General features: G+C 56.9%; 1 protein-coding gene across 2 annotated transcripts in view; it reads right to left on the bottom strand.

The window, feature by feature from the left end:
- Positions 1-16,468, bottom strand: part of FAM222A (family with sequence similarity 222 member A) — a 28,221-nt gene extending 11,753 nt beyond the window's left edge. The window contains exons 1-2 of one of the 2 annotated variants that reach the window (XM_056503952.1): positions 16,392-16,468; positions 795-913 (exon numbers count right to left, since the gene is read on the bottom strand). In XM_056503952.1, the coding sequence (XP_056359927.1) occupies positions 795-876 (82 nt within the window). In that variant the 5' untranslated portion in view covers positions 877-913; positions 16,392-16,468. Of the gene's footprint in view, positions 1-794; positions 1,021-16,391 lie in introns of those variants that run through there. The other variant, XM_056503953.1, reaches the window with a different exon arrangement.
- Positions 16,469-18,577: the final 2,109 nt, after the last annotated feature.

The raw sequence follows: 18,577 nt of genomic DNA, 5'->3' as shown, positions 1-18,577 counted from the left end.
GGACAAACAACTCTCCTGGCTGGCAGTGCAGGGGGTCCCCAGGGAGGCTGAGCATCGTCCAAAATCCCTGCCCAGCTTGCTCAAACCCCATGCCCAGCTCACCTGGCTGCTCAGGGTGCCCAGGTAGAGAGGAAAAAAAAAGGTCTATGGGAAAATCCAGCTCATTAAACAAACACCCGGGGGCTGTCACAGCCTAACAAGCAGAGCTTTAGCAGCTGATTTGTCTTCAGCCGGCAATGTTTAAAAATCCAACTGAGACCAGCAGAAAAATATCCACTCCCCTCTTTAAAACACACATTCATCACTTGAGAATCTTAATGCGTCTTTCCCAGCCGGGGAGGTCAAACACGCCTGCCTAAAGCAGGCTCATTAAATATACATTTAATCACGGTTTGGATTGAGAGACAAAGGCTGGGAGAGACAGGTGCTTTGCTGGAGTGACCTTTTGGATCCCATTTTAATGTAACTAGTTTACAGCTTATCTGAAAGGCCAGCTCCTGGGGAAGGCGAGCTGCAGCAAAATGGGGAAAGTAATTAGGGGGGGAAGGGCCGGGGAGGTTTGGGGGGCCGACTGCACCGTCCTCTGCCGCCGCCACGCTTCCCAGCCAGCCCTGCAACATTTGCTGAAGTTGGGACTTATCAACCACACAACCCAATTTAATTTGCTTATCTTGGCTCCTTCCTCCCCCCTCTCCTCCCCGCTTCTCCTGCTCTTTTTAATTATCGGTTAAATAAATGTCTTTTTCAATCAGGGAAACAGCATCAAAGCGGGCGCCCACCCCCAGGGCACTTACACTTGCGTGGCTCCAGCGCCTTGTTGGGGCAGGGGAGGTGCTGGGCTGGGGGGTTCTGGGTCCTCTGCAGGCAGGCCAGCATGGTCTGGGCTTCTGTGCGGGCGCTGCCGCCCCGCGCCCTGCGAGAGAGAAGACACACGGTGAGCCAGGGACCCGCCACCCCCTGCCACCACCACCCCAGCACTCAGTGCCTTCGCTCCTCTGGAGATAAACAACCAACTCTGAAAGCCTGAAATGGATAGGGATGGATATAAAATCAAGATGAAGGTCTCAGCGGGTGATTCGTGCCTCCTGCAGAGCTTTCTGCCCGTTCCCACCGGGAATGTGGCAGTGCCAGAGCGCTCTGCCGGTCACGGAGTGACCTCGGCCAAGGCTGGGCAAAGACAGTGTTAACATCCCACTGGGGGTCCTGGGATGTGTCGCCAGCTCCCAGCTGGCATCAAAATCTGCTCGACAAAAGCTGGAGGGGTCAGGCCAAAGTCGTTGTTACCACGGTGCTGCTCATTGTACGTCCTTCCCCAGGCACCACCAGGGCTCTGAGTTATAACCAGCTGCTGCTGACACCTTCCCACTGCTCTGGCTGGTGCAGGGAGCGATATTCCCACTTGGAGAGGTCAGGAGCAGCAGAAAAGCAGGCGTGGTGCCCATCCAATGTGCCAGCTCCTGCACTGCTGCTGAATGTTTATGGACAGCTGGGGGTCACAACTGCATGGATGGGTGTCACCGCTGAGCACATCACTCCATCTTCTCTGTTGGGAGGGAATTGTGCCCTCCTGCAGCCACCTGAGATGTTTCCTGCATGTCCCAGTGCTGGCACCAGCGTGCAGTGGCCTCAGGCACGTGGTGGCCTTGGGCAGGCACTGGCAGAGCCCGTGACCATCAGCACCAGGAAACAAAGCATGGATGGACGCTCTCCAAGCTGTGCCCAGGGCTCTCCAAGCTCTGCTGGTTGAAATGTCACCCTTCAAAACACCTTCAGCAGACAACAGGACCTGTGCTCGCTCCTGCTCTGTGCCCTCCACCAGGCAGCGGGTGCCAGGCTCTGGGATAATCCCCAGGATGGGATCCATGCAGGGTGTCCAAGCCTTAGCTGGGGCTCAGCAGACTCACCCCGACTCCCCCAGCAAACCAGGGACAAGGAGAGACTCATCAGCAAAAGGTGTGAGGAAGAGGAAGAGGAGGAGGAGGAGGGGAGGAAGTCATCTAATACCGAGCAGGTGTCTGGAGAACCCAAATTGTGCTGTTTTCTCCTAATAATGAAGTATTCATGAGTAAAAGCCTTTTTCACTACTTTCTTAAGATACTAATTTCACAACAAGCGCCTTGTTACCATGCAATTATTCCAATCGTGCATTTCTCCCAGATTCCATCTGTCCTCGCGCTCTCTAAATGAAAGACAATCATGTAACCACCTTTCATTATTCACTATTTTACTTTCAGCAAAGGTACCCTGAAAGAAATGATTTCCTCTGAAAGGGACTTTTATTCAGTTTCAAAACCAATTTTCTCCTATTACTGTCTTTAAAAAAAAAAAGGAGGGGGGCAGGGAGGTGTTTTTATTTCATGCATTACATATCCTTTGTTAACGCAGCTCGCTGTAAAAGCAGCCGTATCCATTTTCTGGCTTCGATTTCTGGTAATTTTAAAATATGCCATTACAATCAGGCAGAAATTATACAATTTGAAAAGAGAATGAAGTGCTTCTTATTCAGAGCCTGAGCGCACTTGACTGCCAGGAGTTCTCCTCTCCCCTCCGGGACTCGGGGTTGATTACGCAGCCCAGCTCCTGGTGCCTCAGCTCCCCTGGATTTTCCATGATGGGAGCTGCCACCCCGACCTTGTCCCCACCAGAGGGGTGGCCCTGGATCAAAGCACCCACAGCCAAGCAGGGGATGGGTGACAGCACCAGCTCCTGCCGTACCTGAGCCTGAGCTCCGCGGTGACCTCGGTGCTGGCGTCCTGCTGGGTGTCACCATCTGGCCGATTAGTGGCGGACGTCACCCGCTGCCTGTCACCTGCTCCCTGTCACCCGCTCCCAGCTCCTCGGGGGGGGACACTGACCCGTGTCCCTGGTGGACATGGGCAGCGTGGGCAGATGTGGATCAGGCCCCTGATGGTCCCTATGGCACACGGTGTTGGGAAGGATGGATCAGGAAAACCTTATAAATATGATTGCCTAGCAAAAGATTTTGAGACTATGGAAACCATAAGCAAGATTAAAATGAAAGCCATCTCTGAGATACCAAACCTTAGTTACTAAATAACTAGAAGACAACAGGATGGCCAGCCAAAAGTAATCCTCTCGATAGAAGAATGCCTTCTGCTGAGAGCAGGTCCAAGGGTCAGAGAAGACCCTGCTAGCTTGGCAGTCGTTTTTAGGTAATGTAATGATTCTTATGGCTATATGTAAATGCTATAGGATCTGTATCTTGTATTAGATTGGTTGGTGGAAATTAGAATATTCAACATAGAAGATTTATTGTATTGTAAATGGGAAAATCGCTCTCTTACCACTCTCTTACCTCTTAGAACTCTTACTACCCCCCACTCTCTTCCTGCCCTGCTCCAAGCTGCAGCTGGCAATCCTGGCAGGGCCCTTTTTACCCAGCCCTATGCAATAAACCACAAGTTTCAAGACCTGGCTTATAGAGATCTGTCTGTCACGACCATCCTGACCACCATCCATCGTACACCTGGGGACACCCCCACGCTGGCACGGGCTGTCCCCACCACTGCTCCCTGCTCCCTGCCACAGCCCAGCTCCCTCCTGGAGCCATCCCGACCCCGGGCACGGATCATCCTCGGCAGCAGGCAGGGGAGCCACACTGAATAAAGGCACCGATTAATCCAGACCCTGCTGCTGCCCCCGTCTCCCGGCGTCTCGCAGCCCAGATGATTTTTCCGACAGCTACGCTGCGCCTCGCTCCACTTCAGAACTGGGAAAGCTCCGGTGCCACAACCCCAGATCAGTGTCCATCTGTCCATCCTGCTGGGAGCCCCAGAAGGCCCGTGGGCGAGCGGGTGGGCGCCTGGCACAATGGGCATCTGTGCCACGGTGGCATTTCGCTAATGCTGCTCCGAAAAGCCCCTGAATCAGCTGATGGGAATTGGGCGCTGGGCTGTCCAACGCTTAGCGCCGGCTTAGTTAGCTCCATCTGCATTTGAACTAATTCCAATCAGCAGGATCCGATTTAGTTCAAGCTGCTCTGGCTCTTTCGTGGCAGGGAAGGCAACACTCAGCAGTTTTGCTGGAACGCCCCCGAGTCTGCACGGCCTCTGCCCGGGCTGTGCCCGAGGACCCCCCATCATCCAGCACTGGGGCACAGGGTGAGTCCCACCACCAGTGGGGTCCCTTGGGGACATCTGGGGCAAGATCCCCCAGGAGCCCCCAGCCCCACATCCCACAACTCTGGCATCATAGGATCACAGAATGTTTCGGGTTCCACTCCCTGCCATGCATAGGGATGTCTTCCACTAAACCAGGTTGCTCCAAGCCCTGTCCAACCTGGCCTTGAACACTTCCAGGGATGGGGGAGCCACAACTCCATCCTTCCCCTCTCCCACACTCCATCCTGCCCCACACCCAGCTAATCCATCTCGACATCGCACTATTTATAAGCCCAAGGTCTTTGTGACTTTAATAAAAAACACCACCCTCTATGTCTAAAGCCCCGGTGATGGGAGGGTTTGGCACCTCCTCTGACATCAGCAGCTGATAAGTCGGGCTTATCTCCTCCGAGAGCCCTGCGAAGGTCCCTCCCGCGAGATAAGGCCAGCGCAGCTGTCGATAGAGGCTTTTGCAGGCGAGGATTTAGATAAAAGAAAATGTGATGGGAGGGGGGAGAAAAGAAAAAAGGAACTTCTAAAGTCTCAGCCTGAAGTGGGTCTGTGTAGCTGCTGAGCTGTGGCAGGGCAGGGACAGTGAGGGACAAGGTCTTGGTCACCATCCAGGCTGTGGTGGAACACATCCAGATCCTTCCCCGGATGTTATTAGGGTGCAATCCCATAAAAAGGGAGATTTTGGGGTTAGGAGAGGAAAGGAGGGCAGGACCAGGGATGCTGCAAAGCTGTTTGAGTCACACCATGGCTATGTTCCCCTTGGCTGCTAAAAGCCAGCACAGGGTTTGGCACAAGGACAGGAGGTGAGGGGTCACCCCGGCTGGGAGAGGCACAGGAGGCTCCTGACAGTGCCAGACAGACACACGGACAGTGCAGGGTGAGGCCAAGGCTGGCAGCAAGCAGAGAAACAAAGCAAAAGCCCTCATTGGGCCCTGGTGTGCAGAGTACACCCAAAGTAAAACTGGGAACAGCCCTGTCCCTCATCCCTCCACGGATGGAGGAGAATCCAAGCACATCAGCAGGAGCCCCGGGGACATGGGGGCTCCCTCTCACCTCCCCTGCCACTGCCACCACCTCTGGTCCCATAGACACCGATTTCCCACCCAGAGGTGAGGGTGAGGAGGTACCAGAAGAGGAAGAATTCCCCTCTGCACACAGTGGATGCCCACCCCACTGCAGGGTGAGCAGCATTTTGGCTGGTGCCGCTGCCTGCCATACCCATCTCCCATCCAGATTTAGGGCGGAGGAGACGCAGTGACACCACAGCTCTGCCCTACAAGGGGTGAGCACAGAAAGCTCACCCCACTGTGAACCACGGGGAGCATCAGGCAAAATAAAACCCAAAGTTTGTGACCAAAGGTGCCGCCGGTCACCCCACGACCTTCCCTTGCCCGACCTTCCCTCATCCCGCCCGGCTAATCCGCTCCCCTCCGCGTGCTCCAGCCCCGGGCCTTTCAGGGGGCCCTGTTAATAATTAAATGTTAATCTAAAAAGCAATTTTAGCTGCAGTGCTGCAGATCTGGTTAGAGATTACATTAGCATGTAAGAGTCAAGGGTAATTTTCTCTAACCCCTCTTGTGATCTTTAAAACCCGCAGATCTTAAAGCAACACCAGCTCCTCTGATTAAAATTGGAAGCTGGGGTTTGCGATGGATAATGATGCTGGAAGTGATTATTTTGCTGCTCAGGGTCTTGCTGGGATGTGGGGACTGGGGGGGGCTGGGGGAGAGACCCAGAGCAGCCAAGTGGCTTCTCCCAGCCCAAGCTCTGTGGAAATGCTGGGAAGGTGCTGGGGTGAGCCCCAGCACTGAGCAGAGCTGTGACACCCTGAGCATCCCCAGTTCCCACTTTTTTGGGCTGCTGTGACATCAGGATGGCACAGAGCCCACCAGCTGTGGCACAGTGCCAGGGACAGAGTGGCACTGGACCAGGACCCTCACTGCCGGCATCCTACAGCAGCATCTCGCATCTCTCCCGTCCCACTCAGGGATGAGGTTTCTGCTCTTGTGGCAGCTCCAAGGAGAAACCCCTTGGACTGTTCAAGAGAGTCAACATCAAAAAATACCCCAAAATAACCTTCTGCTCACAAGCAAGGCCAAAGGAACTGGGACAGGGCAGGGCAAATCACCTCCTGAGCAGTTCCAAAGACCCTATGGAAGAAATACAGTATCAGACGTGTCCCTAACGATGGAATTCAAAAAAACCCAACAATTCGAGTGCTGCTGAGCATTTGCAGACGTCCTCGTGCAGGGCTCGGGCGGCCTGGTTAAATTTATGTGTCAGCTTTAAGGAGGCCTCTCATCAAATGAGCTATTTTGGGCAGAGATTAAAGATCTATTTTCGCTGCGAGCGGGAACAGCTCTCGAACAGGTTAATAATGATTCTGGAAAGCCAAGCGCCTCCAGCACCGCGGGGCAGGAGCCCAGAGCTTTAGGTGGTGTTTGGGGGGCTCCTGAGGCTCTCTGAGCAGGAGGATGGGGGATCACAGTGCAGCATCCCCCCACGCTGCTGCCATCCTGCCGGGCAGGAAGGAGCCCCGCGCGCTGCGGCGGGCGCCGAGCAGCCGTGGGTAATTGGAAGTGGCAGACGCTGGCACGGCGCTGCCGAGAAGGTCATTACATGGGACTGGGAACAAAATGCCAGGAGAGAAGGGGGAGCAGCCCCGCTAGCAAAGGTCAGGGCCCCGCTCGGGTGCCGCCGGTGTTTTTGGCAGGGCTCAGCCCTGGCTGCCTGCGCCGAGGTCCCGGCAGGGCCAGCGCGCAGCGGGCGGGCAGGATCTGCCAGGTCCTGCCAGGCTTGTGCAGATGTGTCCCCTCGGATGTGGCACCGGCTCCTCAAAGCAGAACCTCACCGATGCGACACACTCGTGCCGTGCTTTCCTCCTGCTCGCGGATTGGGAACAGGGGGTGGGGGGAGCTGTCCGTCATGGATGCTCAGGCTTTAGTCCCAGCCTCAACACAGACCTGGGATCAACCAGCAGAAAAGCCAAGTGGCTCCACAGAGCAGCAATTTAAAGCACTCTGTACCCCAACAAGCCAGGAGGCAACCCCAGCATGGGCAACCTCACCATGGGCACCTCCAGCTGAGACCCAACAAACTCAGAAGTGCAGAGCCCAAAGGTCCTCATCACAGCTCCTGCCCCATCCTGGCTCGCTCCTGCCTCATCCCAAGGGTTTGATTGTTCCCTACAGTGACATCCCTGTGCCCCCACGGCCATGGTGCCCCATCCAGCTGCCCCACACTCGGCAGCCGGGCGCGCTCCGCTCCATAATTACAGCCCCAAGTGCCGGAGCTGTGAAAGAATCTGACGAAGGAATCCAGGGTAGATCGCTCTGCTGAAATTACTATAATCAAAGGCTTTCACAAAGGCTTCAAATGCAACCAATTACCCTGAAAGGCGAGGCAAGAAAGAAAACAAATTAACATGTTTGCACAGAGCCTCGGCGCAGCGCACACATCGCCCCGCGCCGCCCTCGACCCCGGCCGGCCGCCGCTCTCCATCCCTGGCTACCCTCTCCTCCTCCCTGGCTACCAGCTCCCCATCCCCACTGGGCCCTATCCCACATCCTGCTCGGCTCACAGCTGCACACAAAGGGGCTCTGTGCCCGTCCCTCACCCCGCAGCGCCCACTGCCCCGCCGGCACACAAAAGCCCTGCCTGTGCCACGGCCGGCTCCGGCGCAGGCTCGGGGGCTTGCCAGGGTGGCCTGGGGCAACCTCCCTGGCTCCCTCCCTCCTCCCCCAGCGCTGGAGGGGTCTCCAAGATAAGGGAAGGGAGGAGGGTCCTCAAAGGCACCCATTGAGCATCACCCACCCGCAGCTGGGGGAAGCTTCTCACAGCAGGGACCCCCCACCCTCCCTTCCTTACGTTGCACTTCGTCTGCGCTGCCGGTCTGGGGGGAAAAAAAGGGGAAGAAAAAAATAAAAATCAACTTCTTCCCTTTAATATTTAACGCGAGTCCATCACCCTCAGTCTATTTGGTAACACAAAGCTCTGGAGATTTAAACCCTTCTCACCCGGAGAGATGGAAATGAATGGTGCTCTTTAATGAGCTGGTTCAGCAGAAAAGATAGATTTCCAAGATTACTGTAGGAATTCTTATAATTGATGTGTACTTTTGTAACAAGGATTATACCACCATCCGGTCAAGTAATTCCAGCTCTTCCCCCCCTTCTCCCAAGCTCACCCTGCTTTTGGGGTTCCCTGGGAGAGAGACCAGGCTGTGTCCTGGTGGGGAGAAAGCAACTTGGGAGGGGGAGGAAGAAAAAGACAAAAATTTAACAGGATTTTCTTATTTTGCCATGGACAACCTAATGGGAAAACAAGGCATCTCTCCAGATTTCTCTATTTGTTTTACAAATCCCTACTTTCCCCACCGACCCGAGGCCGGATGAGCCGCTGAATGCCGAGTAATTAAAAGGAACAGAGAACAATACTCAGCGCTGCCGAAGAACACGGAGTTTCCCTCAGATGTTTATAGCAACTGTATGAAAATGTACCAGGCGGGATGGGGAGAGCTGACAGCCGGGATTGGGAGCAGCCGGGATCGGAGCTGGCTGCCTCCCCCGCCTGATTGGCATTAATTGTGCGCGTTTGCAAAGCAGAACGGAAAGTCTGACACGAGCTGCGAGCCAACATTTCTTTCTAATAGTCTTAATGATTACGACGAGAGCTGATGATCATCGCGGGGTGTTAATAGCCCGGAGAGCGGCTCCTGGGCGGGGACAAGCCAGGATGTCCCAGGGTGGGCTGGGGTGTGATGGGATGAGCTCAAGTGGTCCCAGGCAGCCACACCATTGCCTGCCAGGCTGTAAAACTCTGACAAGGGGACAGGAAGGACACGGAGGTGACAGGAAGGACACGGAGGGGGACGGCAGCCTCCCGCTCCATCCCCAGGCTCTGCCCCATTGGAGGGGTGGGGGAAACATCAGGAGGGAGAATGTCACCCACACTGAGCCCCCTGTGCAGCAGGAGTGTCCCCAGGCTGAGGGAAGCAAACAGGTGCCCCAAAGCACAGCCCATCCATCCCCAGCAGGTACCACAGGAGGGGCTGGGGCTGCTGCCCTGGGGAGCGAGGAGAGAGACTGCAAAAACCCCACCGAGCAGCAGAGCCCGTCATTAAGAGCTGATTAATGAAACCCGAGTTTCCCTGACTCTTTACAAGGCTGTTTTTCCGGATGTCCTTGAGTTTCACTGCTGCAGAGGCGAGCGGGAGCCGGGTGGGCACAGACGGAGCCAGACAAAAACCCCGCACAGCCCCGGCCAGGGCAGGTTTACACAGGGAGGAAAAATCGATGGCCATCGATCTGCAGCACAAAGGGAGCACGGAGGAGCTGGCAGACGGCAGGCGGCTGCCACCCGACCGGGGCTGTGCAGGGGACACGGCTCGGGTCACCTCACTGACAGGGGACACGGCTCGGGGTCACATTGCTGGGGACGGGCTGCCCCCCTTGGGACACAGCCAGCAGCACCCACGGCCGCCTCACCTGCACCTCACCTGCACAAAAGCCTTACAGCAGCAGCCAGGGCACGTCCAGGGTGTGTGGGTGGCCCTTGGCAGTGCCCTTGTCACCTGCTCAGCCTCCCCCAGCTGGATGGAGAGACGGCCTCAGCCCAGCTCTGAGCTGTTTGATTTGTTTTATCACTCAGCTTTGGGCTTTCTGTGCTCACTTATAATTGTTCCCTGATGAAAAGAAATCGAGACTCGGTCCCTTTCTTCTTTCCCCCCCCCCACTTTCAAAAAAAAAAAAGTCTGTAAAGAAGAGCTATAAAAATGGCTTGTTATCTCACCTAGCTAGGCTCGGGCTGTATGTTATTGCTAATTGGGTATAACATCCTTGTCTTGTTCTGCTCTCTGAAGCTAAATCAAGAAAGCACCACTGCTGCGAACTAATTATATCTCTGGACTGCAGACTACAGCTTGTCTTCCCCTTTATTGAGTTAAAAAATGGTCACTAACCTTAATCTCTCATATTCCCAAGAATTAGGGCTGCTGGAAACCCACCACTTCCACCTGCATCCTGCTCTGGGAAAGACAGAGCACATGGAGGGTTTGTGCTGCTCTGGGACACAGCCCTGGGCCAGATCCCAGAGCTGCCCATCCCTGTGGCATCCTGTGGCACTGGAGCACTGTGACAGTGACAGTCACAGACACTGCTCAGGTCCCTGTGCAACACAGACTTTCTCACACACAGCTCAGAGCCTTCAAAGCCTGCCTGTCTCTCCTCCTTATAGGAGACCTTAAGCTTCTTTCACTGGGATGTTTTTAAAATCTGTCCCCCACAGCATTCCCAGGCTTGGCAGATGTGAACACATGTGCAGAAAAAAGGGCAGTGGATGCTGCTCCAGTTCACCCATGTCAGCTCCCAGCCCCAGCCCAGGATGGATCCTCCTGAACCTGTAAAAGCTGCTCCTCATCCCGGGTCCCCCACAGGAGCAGGGACACTGTGCCACTACAGGTGGCTACAGACTAATCTCTCTGGTTACTGGCACAGCTGCACCCTCTGGCACTGCAGCCATGGCACAGACCCCAGGAGAAAGGACAACCAGAGCCTCAAAGGACACTGAGATGAGCAGTGGAGCTTGGGCTACACACACAGCCTTGTCCCTCCCTGTCCTTCCTCAGCACCAGCAACCTGGGGTCAGAAATGTCAGCAGCAATGTGAGGCTGTGGGACAGGAACCAGAGTAGTGACACAAAGCTCAGCATCCAGACCTGCTCCATCTCCCTGCCCTGCTCCATCTCCCTGCCCTACTCTATCCTCCTGCCCTGCTCCATCTCCCTGCCCTGCTCCATTCTCCTGCCCTGCTCCATCTCCCTGCCCTGCTCCATCTCTCTGCCCTGCTCCATCCCCCTGCCCATGGGCACCCACCCGTGCAGACAGCGTTACTTTCCAAAGGCAAAGTCAAACTCCAGCTCTACCCGCCAGCCAAGAGCATCCCTTAAAAAAATTGATACTTCCCTGACTATTAATTAACCTGAACCACTTAAAACTGCCTTCAATTTGTCAGGTTTAACTGCCAGCTCCTCTCGGTAAATCAAGCGTCGCGTGCAGATGGAGGCTGCGCGTGCGAGGCAGCGGCGAAGGAGGAGGCGGGGAGCACGGGGAGAGGGGCACCCTGTGCCACCCTGTCCCCTGAGAGCCCTGGGGATGATATTCACACCCCACAATTAGCCAGGGCACGCTATTAAAGCACACCAGGCAGGCAGGAGCAGGCAGGGCAGCCAGCGGGGCTCGGAGCACCCCACACCGCAGCCTTCCCGTCTCCCCCCACGGCGCCCTTGTCGTGCAGCCAAGGCTGAATTGGAAAGCAATATGAATATTTATCTCTGACAGTGAAATCTCCCCGCTGCAGGGTATTAAGGCTTTATTAGTGTGTGGTTACCAGCCACGCTAAGCCAGCCCCCGCTCTTGCCTGGAGCGCAGAGAGATGACCTACAAGAGGCAGATGGCAAAGCCTTGGAGAGCCCCCCACGCTGGGACGTGCCTCTTGAAAAGGGGGCTCTGCACCCCAGTCCCATGCAGGGAGACACGAAGTCAAGGTTTCCCCACCAAAGCCCCCTCCTCACCCAGCACCAGCCCCTCCAAAACGCCTCCCCAGGCTGAGGCCGTCCCCGTCCCCCCCCGCAGCGCGAGGCTCTCGCCGTTTTGGGTTAAAACGCTGATGTATTCTCTCTTTAGCAAAAGGAGTCCCGGGGGCTATAAAAACTCCCAGCAGGCTCCTGTCAGTCTCAGGTCATTAACTTTCTTTCATTGGGAGTTTGTTTACAGCCAGCCATAAATAGCGGCGCCCGCGCCGCTCGCTCGCCAGCGGGACAGGCTGGGATGGAATGGGATGGGATGGGCTGGGATGGGGCTGGGATGGGGCTGCCTGTTCAGGGGGGCACAGCACCCCAGGCTCCAAGGTGTGGGGTCCAGCACTCGCTCTCCTCTATCAACTTTTTCTATCAACCCCATCCTGCTCAGCACTGTGCTGCCCACGGCACCGTGTGCCACGGAGCCACCACAGCCCTGCAAATTGATGGGGTCACCTTGTGCGCGGCCTGAGGGAGCCAGAACGTGCCTGCAGCTCAGTCCTGGCCTTTCCTGCAGGAGCAGGGAGGGAGGAGGCAGCTGGCTGGAGCTGCCCCCATGTCCTGCCCCACAATCTCACCCTGCGCCTGCCGCAAGCACCAACCTCAGTTCAGAACCTCTGCATGCTTGAGGTGACCCAGCCCCAGTGCACAGAGCCTTGGGGGGACCCCAAAACCCCTTGTCTCAGCACTGCCTGCACCCCAGAGCTCTGCTTTTCCGACAGCACAGATAGAAACACGAAACTGAGCGTGCCCCTGGCACGGCCAGCCCGGTGTTCTGCCAGGCTGAATCCCACTCGTGGCTCCTCTGCACCCAGGCACACACGGGACAATCAGAGCACCCACACCCTGCTGCCTGCCCAGGACAGGCACTCACTGCCCCCAGCACGGGGAGCTCACCCTGGACCCTGCTGATGCCTCAGCAGCCCCAGTGAGCCACCCAGCCAGGATCCTGCTGGGTGCAGGTGCCCAGGGCTGGCACAGGTGCTCAGGAGGTTTATTTGCCATGGCTGTGTGAACCCATCCCGTGTGAACCCAGCTGGGGCTTCCATGGTTCCACAGGTACCCCCCAGACACCGTTTCCACAGGAATTCCCATCAAAGCCTCTGGCACTCCTTGCATGGGGGGGCTAAACAAGAACCCCAAGCTGTCCCTGCGCTGTCACAGATGGCTGGAGTGGGGACTCAGTGGCACAGCCTCATCCCAGAGGGGGTTCCTGGGCGTCCAGCCGGCTCTGGCAGCAGCCAGGAGCCCACCTCGTGTTGCACTTCACGGGATGGCTACAGGACCAGCACCACGCCAGTCTGTGCACTGGGCTGAGGGATTAAACCCCAAACTCATACACGACAACCCATCCCTAGGCGAGCGGGGACTTGCCAAAAATCCCAGCCTCATCCCTGCCGGTGCCCCGCATCTATGGAAATATCTGTATTTTAACCCATACACTCGCCCAACCTGTAATCAGAGCAACACAAATAGCCCCTGCTTCCCATGTAAATTAAAAACACCCATTAGGCAGATTTCAAAAGATGTCAGTAGGCTTATAATTATACACGACATCCTTCCGAGATAAAAGCGATTACCGGGGATGCAAATCACTTAGCAACCAATCAGTGCCCCCAGAGTGCGGAGCACTGACCAGCCATCCATTTTCGCCTCGTCCTTTTATTCCCTGCATCGAGCAAATACAAACACAGATAAAGAGAGGCACAATAGCTCTTGACACGCAAATAGGTTAACATAATAAAGCCAGCTTTAGCCGGCTCACTCGAGGGAGAAAAGCAATTCTCAGGCAAGCAGGAGGTAATAAAACAGGGCTTTTGTGTTCCTGGCTCCCATTCTCACCCCTGCGCCAGCTTTGCTGCATTAGCTGATAGGCATCGTGGTTTGATTGAATTACCTTTCATGAATATTAGCTTTTTGAGGAATGCGCAGGCAGAAGAGAAAGAAGAAATGTCTTATTTTTTGCATGCATGCGCCTGCTGCAGACGGACATGCGGCGGCACAGATGCCGGCGGGGGCAGGGAGAGGGGTCCCGGCAGGTGCAGCCCCCGGCCCACCCCGCCAGCTGCAGCATCCCCAGCCTTGGGGGGGGGTCACACACAGCACTCCCTCCATCCCAGGATGAGACACCACCAGCAAAGCACCTTACCCAGGGACACATATCCTGCTGTGCCCGCATGGAGCCGTGGGGACAGGAGACTTCTGCCATCACCCTCCACGCTCAGGACCCCGCATCCCTGCCCGTGGTACCCCGATAACCACAGGGGTGGCTCCCAACCACACATTCCCGAACCCTGTGCCGCAGGATCACGCCGGAGAGGGGATGCCCGGCTCCACCGCAGATTTTTCCCACACAAGTTGAGGCCACGCAGGAAACCCGCTCCAGGCAAAAAAAAAAAAAAAAAAAAAAAACCAAAAAAAACTCCGCCGCCTGGCAGGGATGCAAACGCCCGGCACTAATGCCGCACGCACGGCGGGGAGCGCGGGGACAGCTCGGGGACAGCGGTGGGCACAGGACACCCGGATCGGGGCCACCACCCCCGTGAGGTCGTGGCCACCGGGAGACCTCGGTCCCAGAGCCAGGGAGTTCCCTGGGAAGGGGGAATTAAAAACCAGCCCCAGGAGGGAAAGGGCTCCTCCGCAGCCTGCGCAGGGATGGATGAATTTCAGGCTAAAATATAACAACCAGAGGGGCTAAAAAAACTAAGGTGACGTGGCCTCAGCAGCCTGGCAGCATCCACTCATGTCCTCCTTGCACAGGCTTCCCTGCTCCAGCCTGAGGGAAAATATTCACACTGAGATATTCCGATTTTTAACGACACGCTTGGCTGAAACAGGGCCCAGCTCACAGCCGGTGCAGCTCCGGCATCAAGAATGTGCCCTACTGGTACCGACCCTCAAACCAGCAGGAGAGCTGTTCCTGGAGCTGGGAAAACGGGGAATGGCTTTCCCTTCCCCTGCTCCACACACAAGGTCAGCAGAAGGCATCACAGCCAAGAGCTTCCCTCTCCTTCCACCGCGGCTTTGAGGCTTCGACCCGACCGCACCCGGCTGGCACCGCGCTCCTCAAAGTTTTATGGATCCCTCCTAAGAAAAATCCCCACAGGATGCCCGGTGCCCTCTGCCAGGGGTATTTCCCACCTCACCTCCCAGCATCACAGCCCGGGTGTGAGAGCTTTGCCAGCCTAGGGTCCCACCAGAGCAATGTCCACGTGTGTGGCCACTGACCAGCGACATGTGCCCGGCACACCAGGCAGTCAAACCCCACCACAGGGGCATGAGAAGGTGTAAAACTGCCAAATCCCACTAAATTATCCCGAGAACGACGCTGGACGCTCCTCGTGGAGAGAGGGACCATGTGGCTCTGTCCCCATGCCTGCAGAGCCCCACAGCCACTCTGCCCTCCGTGAAAGCTCATCACCCACCCGGGCAAGCCGCCTGCAGCCTCTGGACAAGAGCATCCTGAGCAGGAGGATGCACATATAAATATATATATATATATAAATATAAATATACATGCACACACACATAAATACATATGAAAAACCTCCCTACAGAGATCCCGATAACCAGAGCCGGGCAAACCACCACTGCCCAACGGCAACGAATTCACCCCTTGGCAAACACCAAGCACGGCTGGAAAACTTTGCCACTGCCTCTCCTCGGAAAAACCCCGCAGGGCAGGAGCCGAGCCCCGGTTGTAGCCGTGCCCTGCAGCCAGAGCTGTGCCGTGCTGCCGCCGGCTCGCTGCGTCCAGGCCCTGCCTCTCTCCAGCCATTAAATCTCCACGATGTGACGGCTCTCCCCGGAGCTGGATTGGGACGCTGGGGCTGAGCTGCTGGCACCGGCAACACCTCATTTCTGTCGGGGACCGAGCCGGAGAGGCGGCACAGCCCGCTCGTCCCCGGCTGGAGCCGGTGGATGCCCAGCCGCGCTGCCCCGGAGCTCTCGGGGACCACGATGCCTCGTTCCCCCGGTGAATCGTATTCCCAGCGCCGATGGTCCAGAAGATGCCACAGGGATGCTGGCTCCGCAGCGGGGCTTTTTCCAGAGGGGATTTTCCCCGGCAGAGCCTCCTGACCCGGCGGAGGCAGCCAGGGAGACGGGTGTTAAATAAACCATCGCTGGGTGGGTCCTTCTTCCCTCTCCTTTGTGACCGGCGGGATCCACACCAGGCGCGGGGTCCATGGCGGGGTCCTGCTCTGCCACCACCCGCTCCGGTGTCGCGGTGGGATCGGGCGCTTTCCTGCCCGGGATGGAGGGGAAAAACCATTTTTTTTTTTTTTTTTTCCCAGGCGAAAAGGGGCAGAAAAGGGTCGCAGCAAAGGCGGCAGCTCCCGGTCAGCTCCCGCTGGAAGTGTCTCAGCTTTCCTCCTGGAGGCACCCGTGGATATTTTATTTCCACTTATGAGCCAGGCGACCCAAAAAGCCATACAAAAAAAATCAAAAATCGGATAAAAAAAAACCCAAAAACAAAAAAAAAAAAGCAAAAGTTGTTCCCGTTCCTCTCCGATAGCGATGAGCAAGCCGGGCACCGGCGGCGACGGCTCCGCGGGCACCACCGGGCACCGGCGCTGCGGCGGCACCGCCTCCGCTGCGCTCCGGGAGCCGGCGGAGCCCCCCGCTCCCCGCGCCCACGCCCGGTAACCCCCCCGACCTCCCCGGTGCCCGGACCCCCGTTACCGTCAGAGCTGGATCCGGGCCGGCTGCGGGCGCTGCGTTGCGGGGCCGCCCCCCCCGGGCCGCGCAGCAGCAGCGGCGGCGCCCGCCCGGCCCCGCGCCCCGCCGGCGGCCCGCCCCGCCCCGTGCGCGGCCAGCGTGCGGGTCCCGCCGCTCGGCCCCGGGGGGGACGGCGGGGGGCAAGGTTGGGGGGTCGCCGGGGGTGGTGGGGGGGGGGGGTGGTGGTGAAGGAGGAAGAGCAAAAATATCCGGGGAGAAAAATTTTAAAAATTAAAAAAAAAAATAATAAATTAACCCCAAATCCACCCGGCGCGGCTAAGCTGGGGCGGCGCGGCCACCCCGGGGGGCATCACACCGCGGCTGCCCCGGTTCCTTTGTGCGGCGGCGGTCGGTGCCCGGCGGGGCGGGGCGGGGGGGGGGTGGTGTTGGGGATGTCGCGGGGGGCAGCGGCGGCGGCTCAGCGCTCCATGGCGGCGGCGGCGGCGGGCGGGGGTCGCGGCGGGGCGGGGCGGGGCGGGGGGCGCTGGCGGGGCGGCCCCGGCTGGCGGCTCCCGCCCGGCGCGCGGCTGCGGCGGCTCTGAGCGCCCCGCGCGGGGCCCGGCGGCCGCACGCGGCTCGGCCCCGCCCCCGGCGCGTTGCCATGGCACCGGCGCGCCGCGTCCTGCGTGGGGGTGATAAAGGGGGAGGAGCGTCCGCGCAGGACGTGCGTGCCGCCGCCCCCCCCCCCCCACAGCACCGCGTTCGCGGGAAAATCCGAACGGCGGGACTGCGCTTCCCGGCGTGCCCCGCGCGCCGCCGCCGTGCCGCGGGGCTGCGGCGCGCCCTGAGGCACCATGGGAGTTGTAGTCCTGTGTGCGTGAGGGGTTTGCCACGTTGGGGCGGGAATGTGGGTTCCTCTCTGGAGAGAAATCCGAAGCTAACGGGAGATGAGAACCCGGCTATGGAGCATTGGGAGATCCCAATGGCCACGGCCACAGGCACCCCTGAACTCTGCCCTGTGAGGTCCGAGCGGGCGCTGCTGTGGTTGAGGCTGCCCCGCTTAGCACAAGTCCTGGAATCCATTATTCCTTCCCCAAAATCCCTGCCACAGGTTCTTTTGCCGCTTCGCGTGTGCGAGGGTCTGTGGGAAGGGTCCATAATGGTCCCACACGGACATGGCTCCTGGTCACCCCCTCAGCCCTGTGTGCACCTCCAGGGCTCATCACCTCCCTCGCAGCCCTGAGGTTTGGCCAATTTCGGGGAAATCTGGCTTCTTACTGAGCTTTAAGGAGTTTTAAGTGGATCTGGCTTATTCTTGGGGCATCTCCACCTCCTCCACTGAGGGAAGCGCCAGCATTTTCCAGGAATCCGTGACCAGGGGTGGCAAAGGGAGAGTTGACACCCAGGGCCCATTTTCCAAGCACGTGAAGCTGCTCCAGTCACCACTCCTGATCCAGTAAATGCTGAAGGTTGGGAAATTAAAATAATAGCTAGATCTGCTTTCAGGAGAGCGACTCCTCTGTGCAATTATAACACGTATTATCCTCTCTGTGAAAATACATTATATTGAATAAATTCCCTCTTGGAGCAGGGCTATTCATACTGCTCATTTGTTTCAGTTCAAACATTTTTAGCTCATCTCTCTGGCAGGTTCTGGTGCACTTTTCTACCTTTTCTGCAGCTTATTTATCTGCGTCCCCGTGTTGCAATAGAGGCCGGCGATAAGAATAAAACCATTACAGATTTGCGAGCAGCACTTAGATTTTTCAGAGATAATTTAATCAAAGCTATTAGGAAGGCAGGAAGAAAGATTGCTCTTTATTCAGGGGGAAAAAAAAAGATATAAAAAGGAGCCTTCATTCTTCTCAGAAAATGTTTTAGCCACCTGAAGTCACTCACAAGGACTTGAAAGGGTGACAGTGTCTTTGCCAGGGAAGAGATCCATCCCGGAATAGCAAACTTCAAAAGGTGGGTGTTTTGGCACTGCCTTCAAGGAGATACTATTAAGCAGTTCTGACCTCCCCATTTTCCCCATTTCCATCCTTTTTCTCTTTTTTTTTTTTTTTTTTTTTTTTTTTCGGAAGACTTTACAGAGGAGAAACACTTTTGTGATTCAGGGAACCCGTGAATACTTTGCCGGAACATAAATTTCCCCCAGCGATGTTGGGAACACAAGGAGAGCCTTAATCTGCTAATGAATGAGCTCTGCA

This window comes from Oenanthe melanoleuca, chromosome 15 (genome assembly GCF_029582105.1).
Source record: "Oenanthe melanoleuca isolate GR-GAL-2019-014 chromosome 15, OMel1.0, whole genome shotgun sequence".
NCBI classification, from domain to species: Eukaryota; Metazoa; Chordata; class Aves; order Passeriformes; family Muscicapidae; genus Oenanthe; species Oenanthe melanoleuca.
This window is presented reverse-complemented; position numbering and strand designations above follow the sequence as displayed.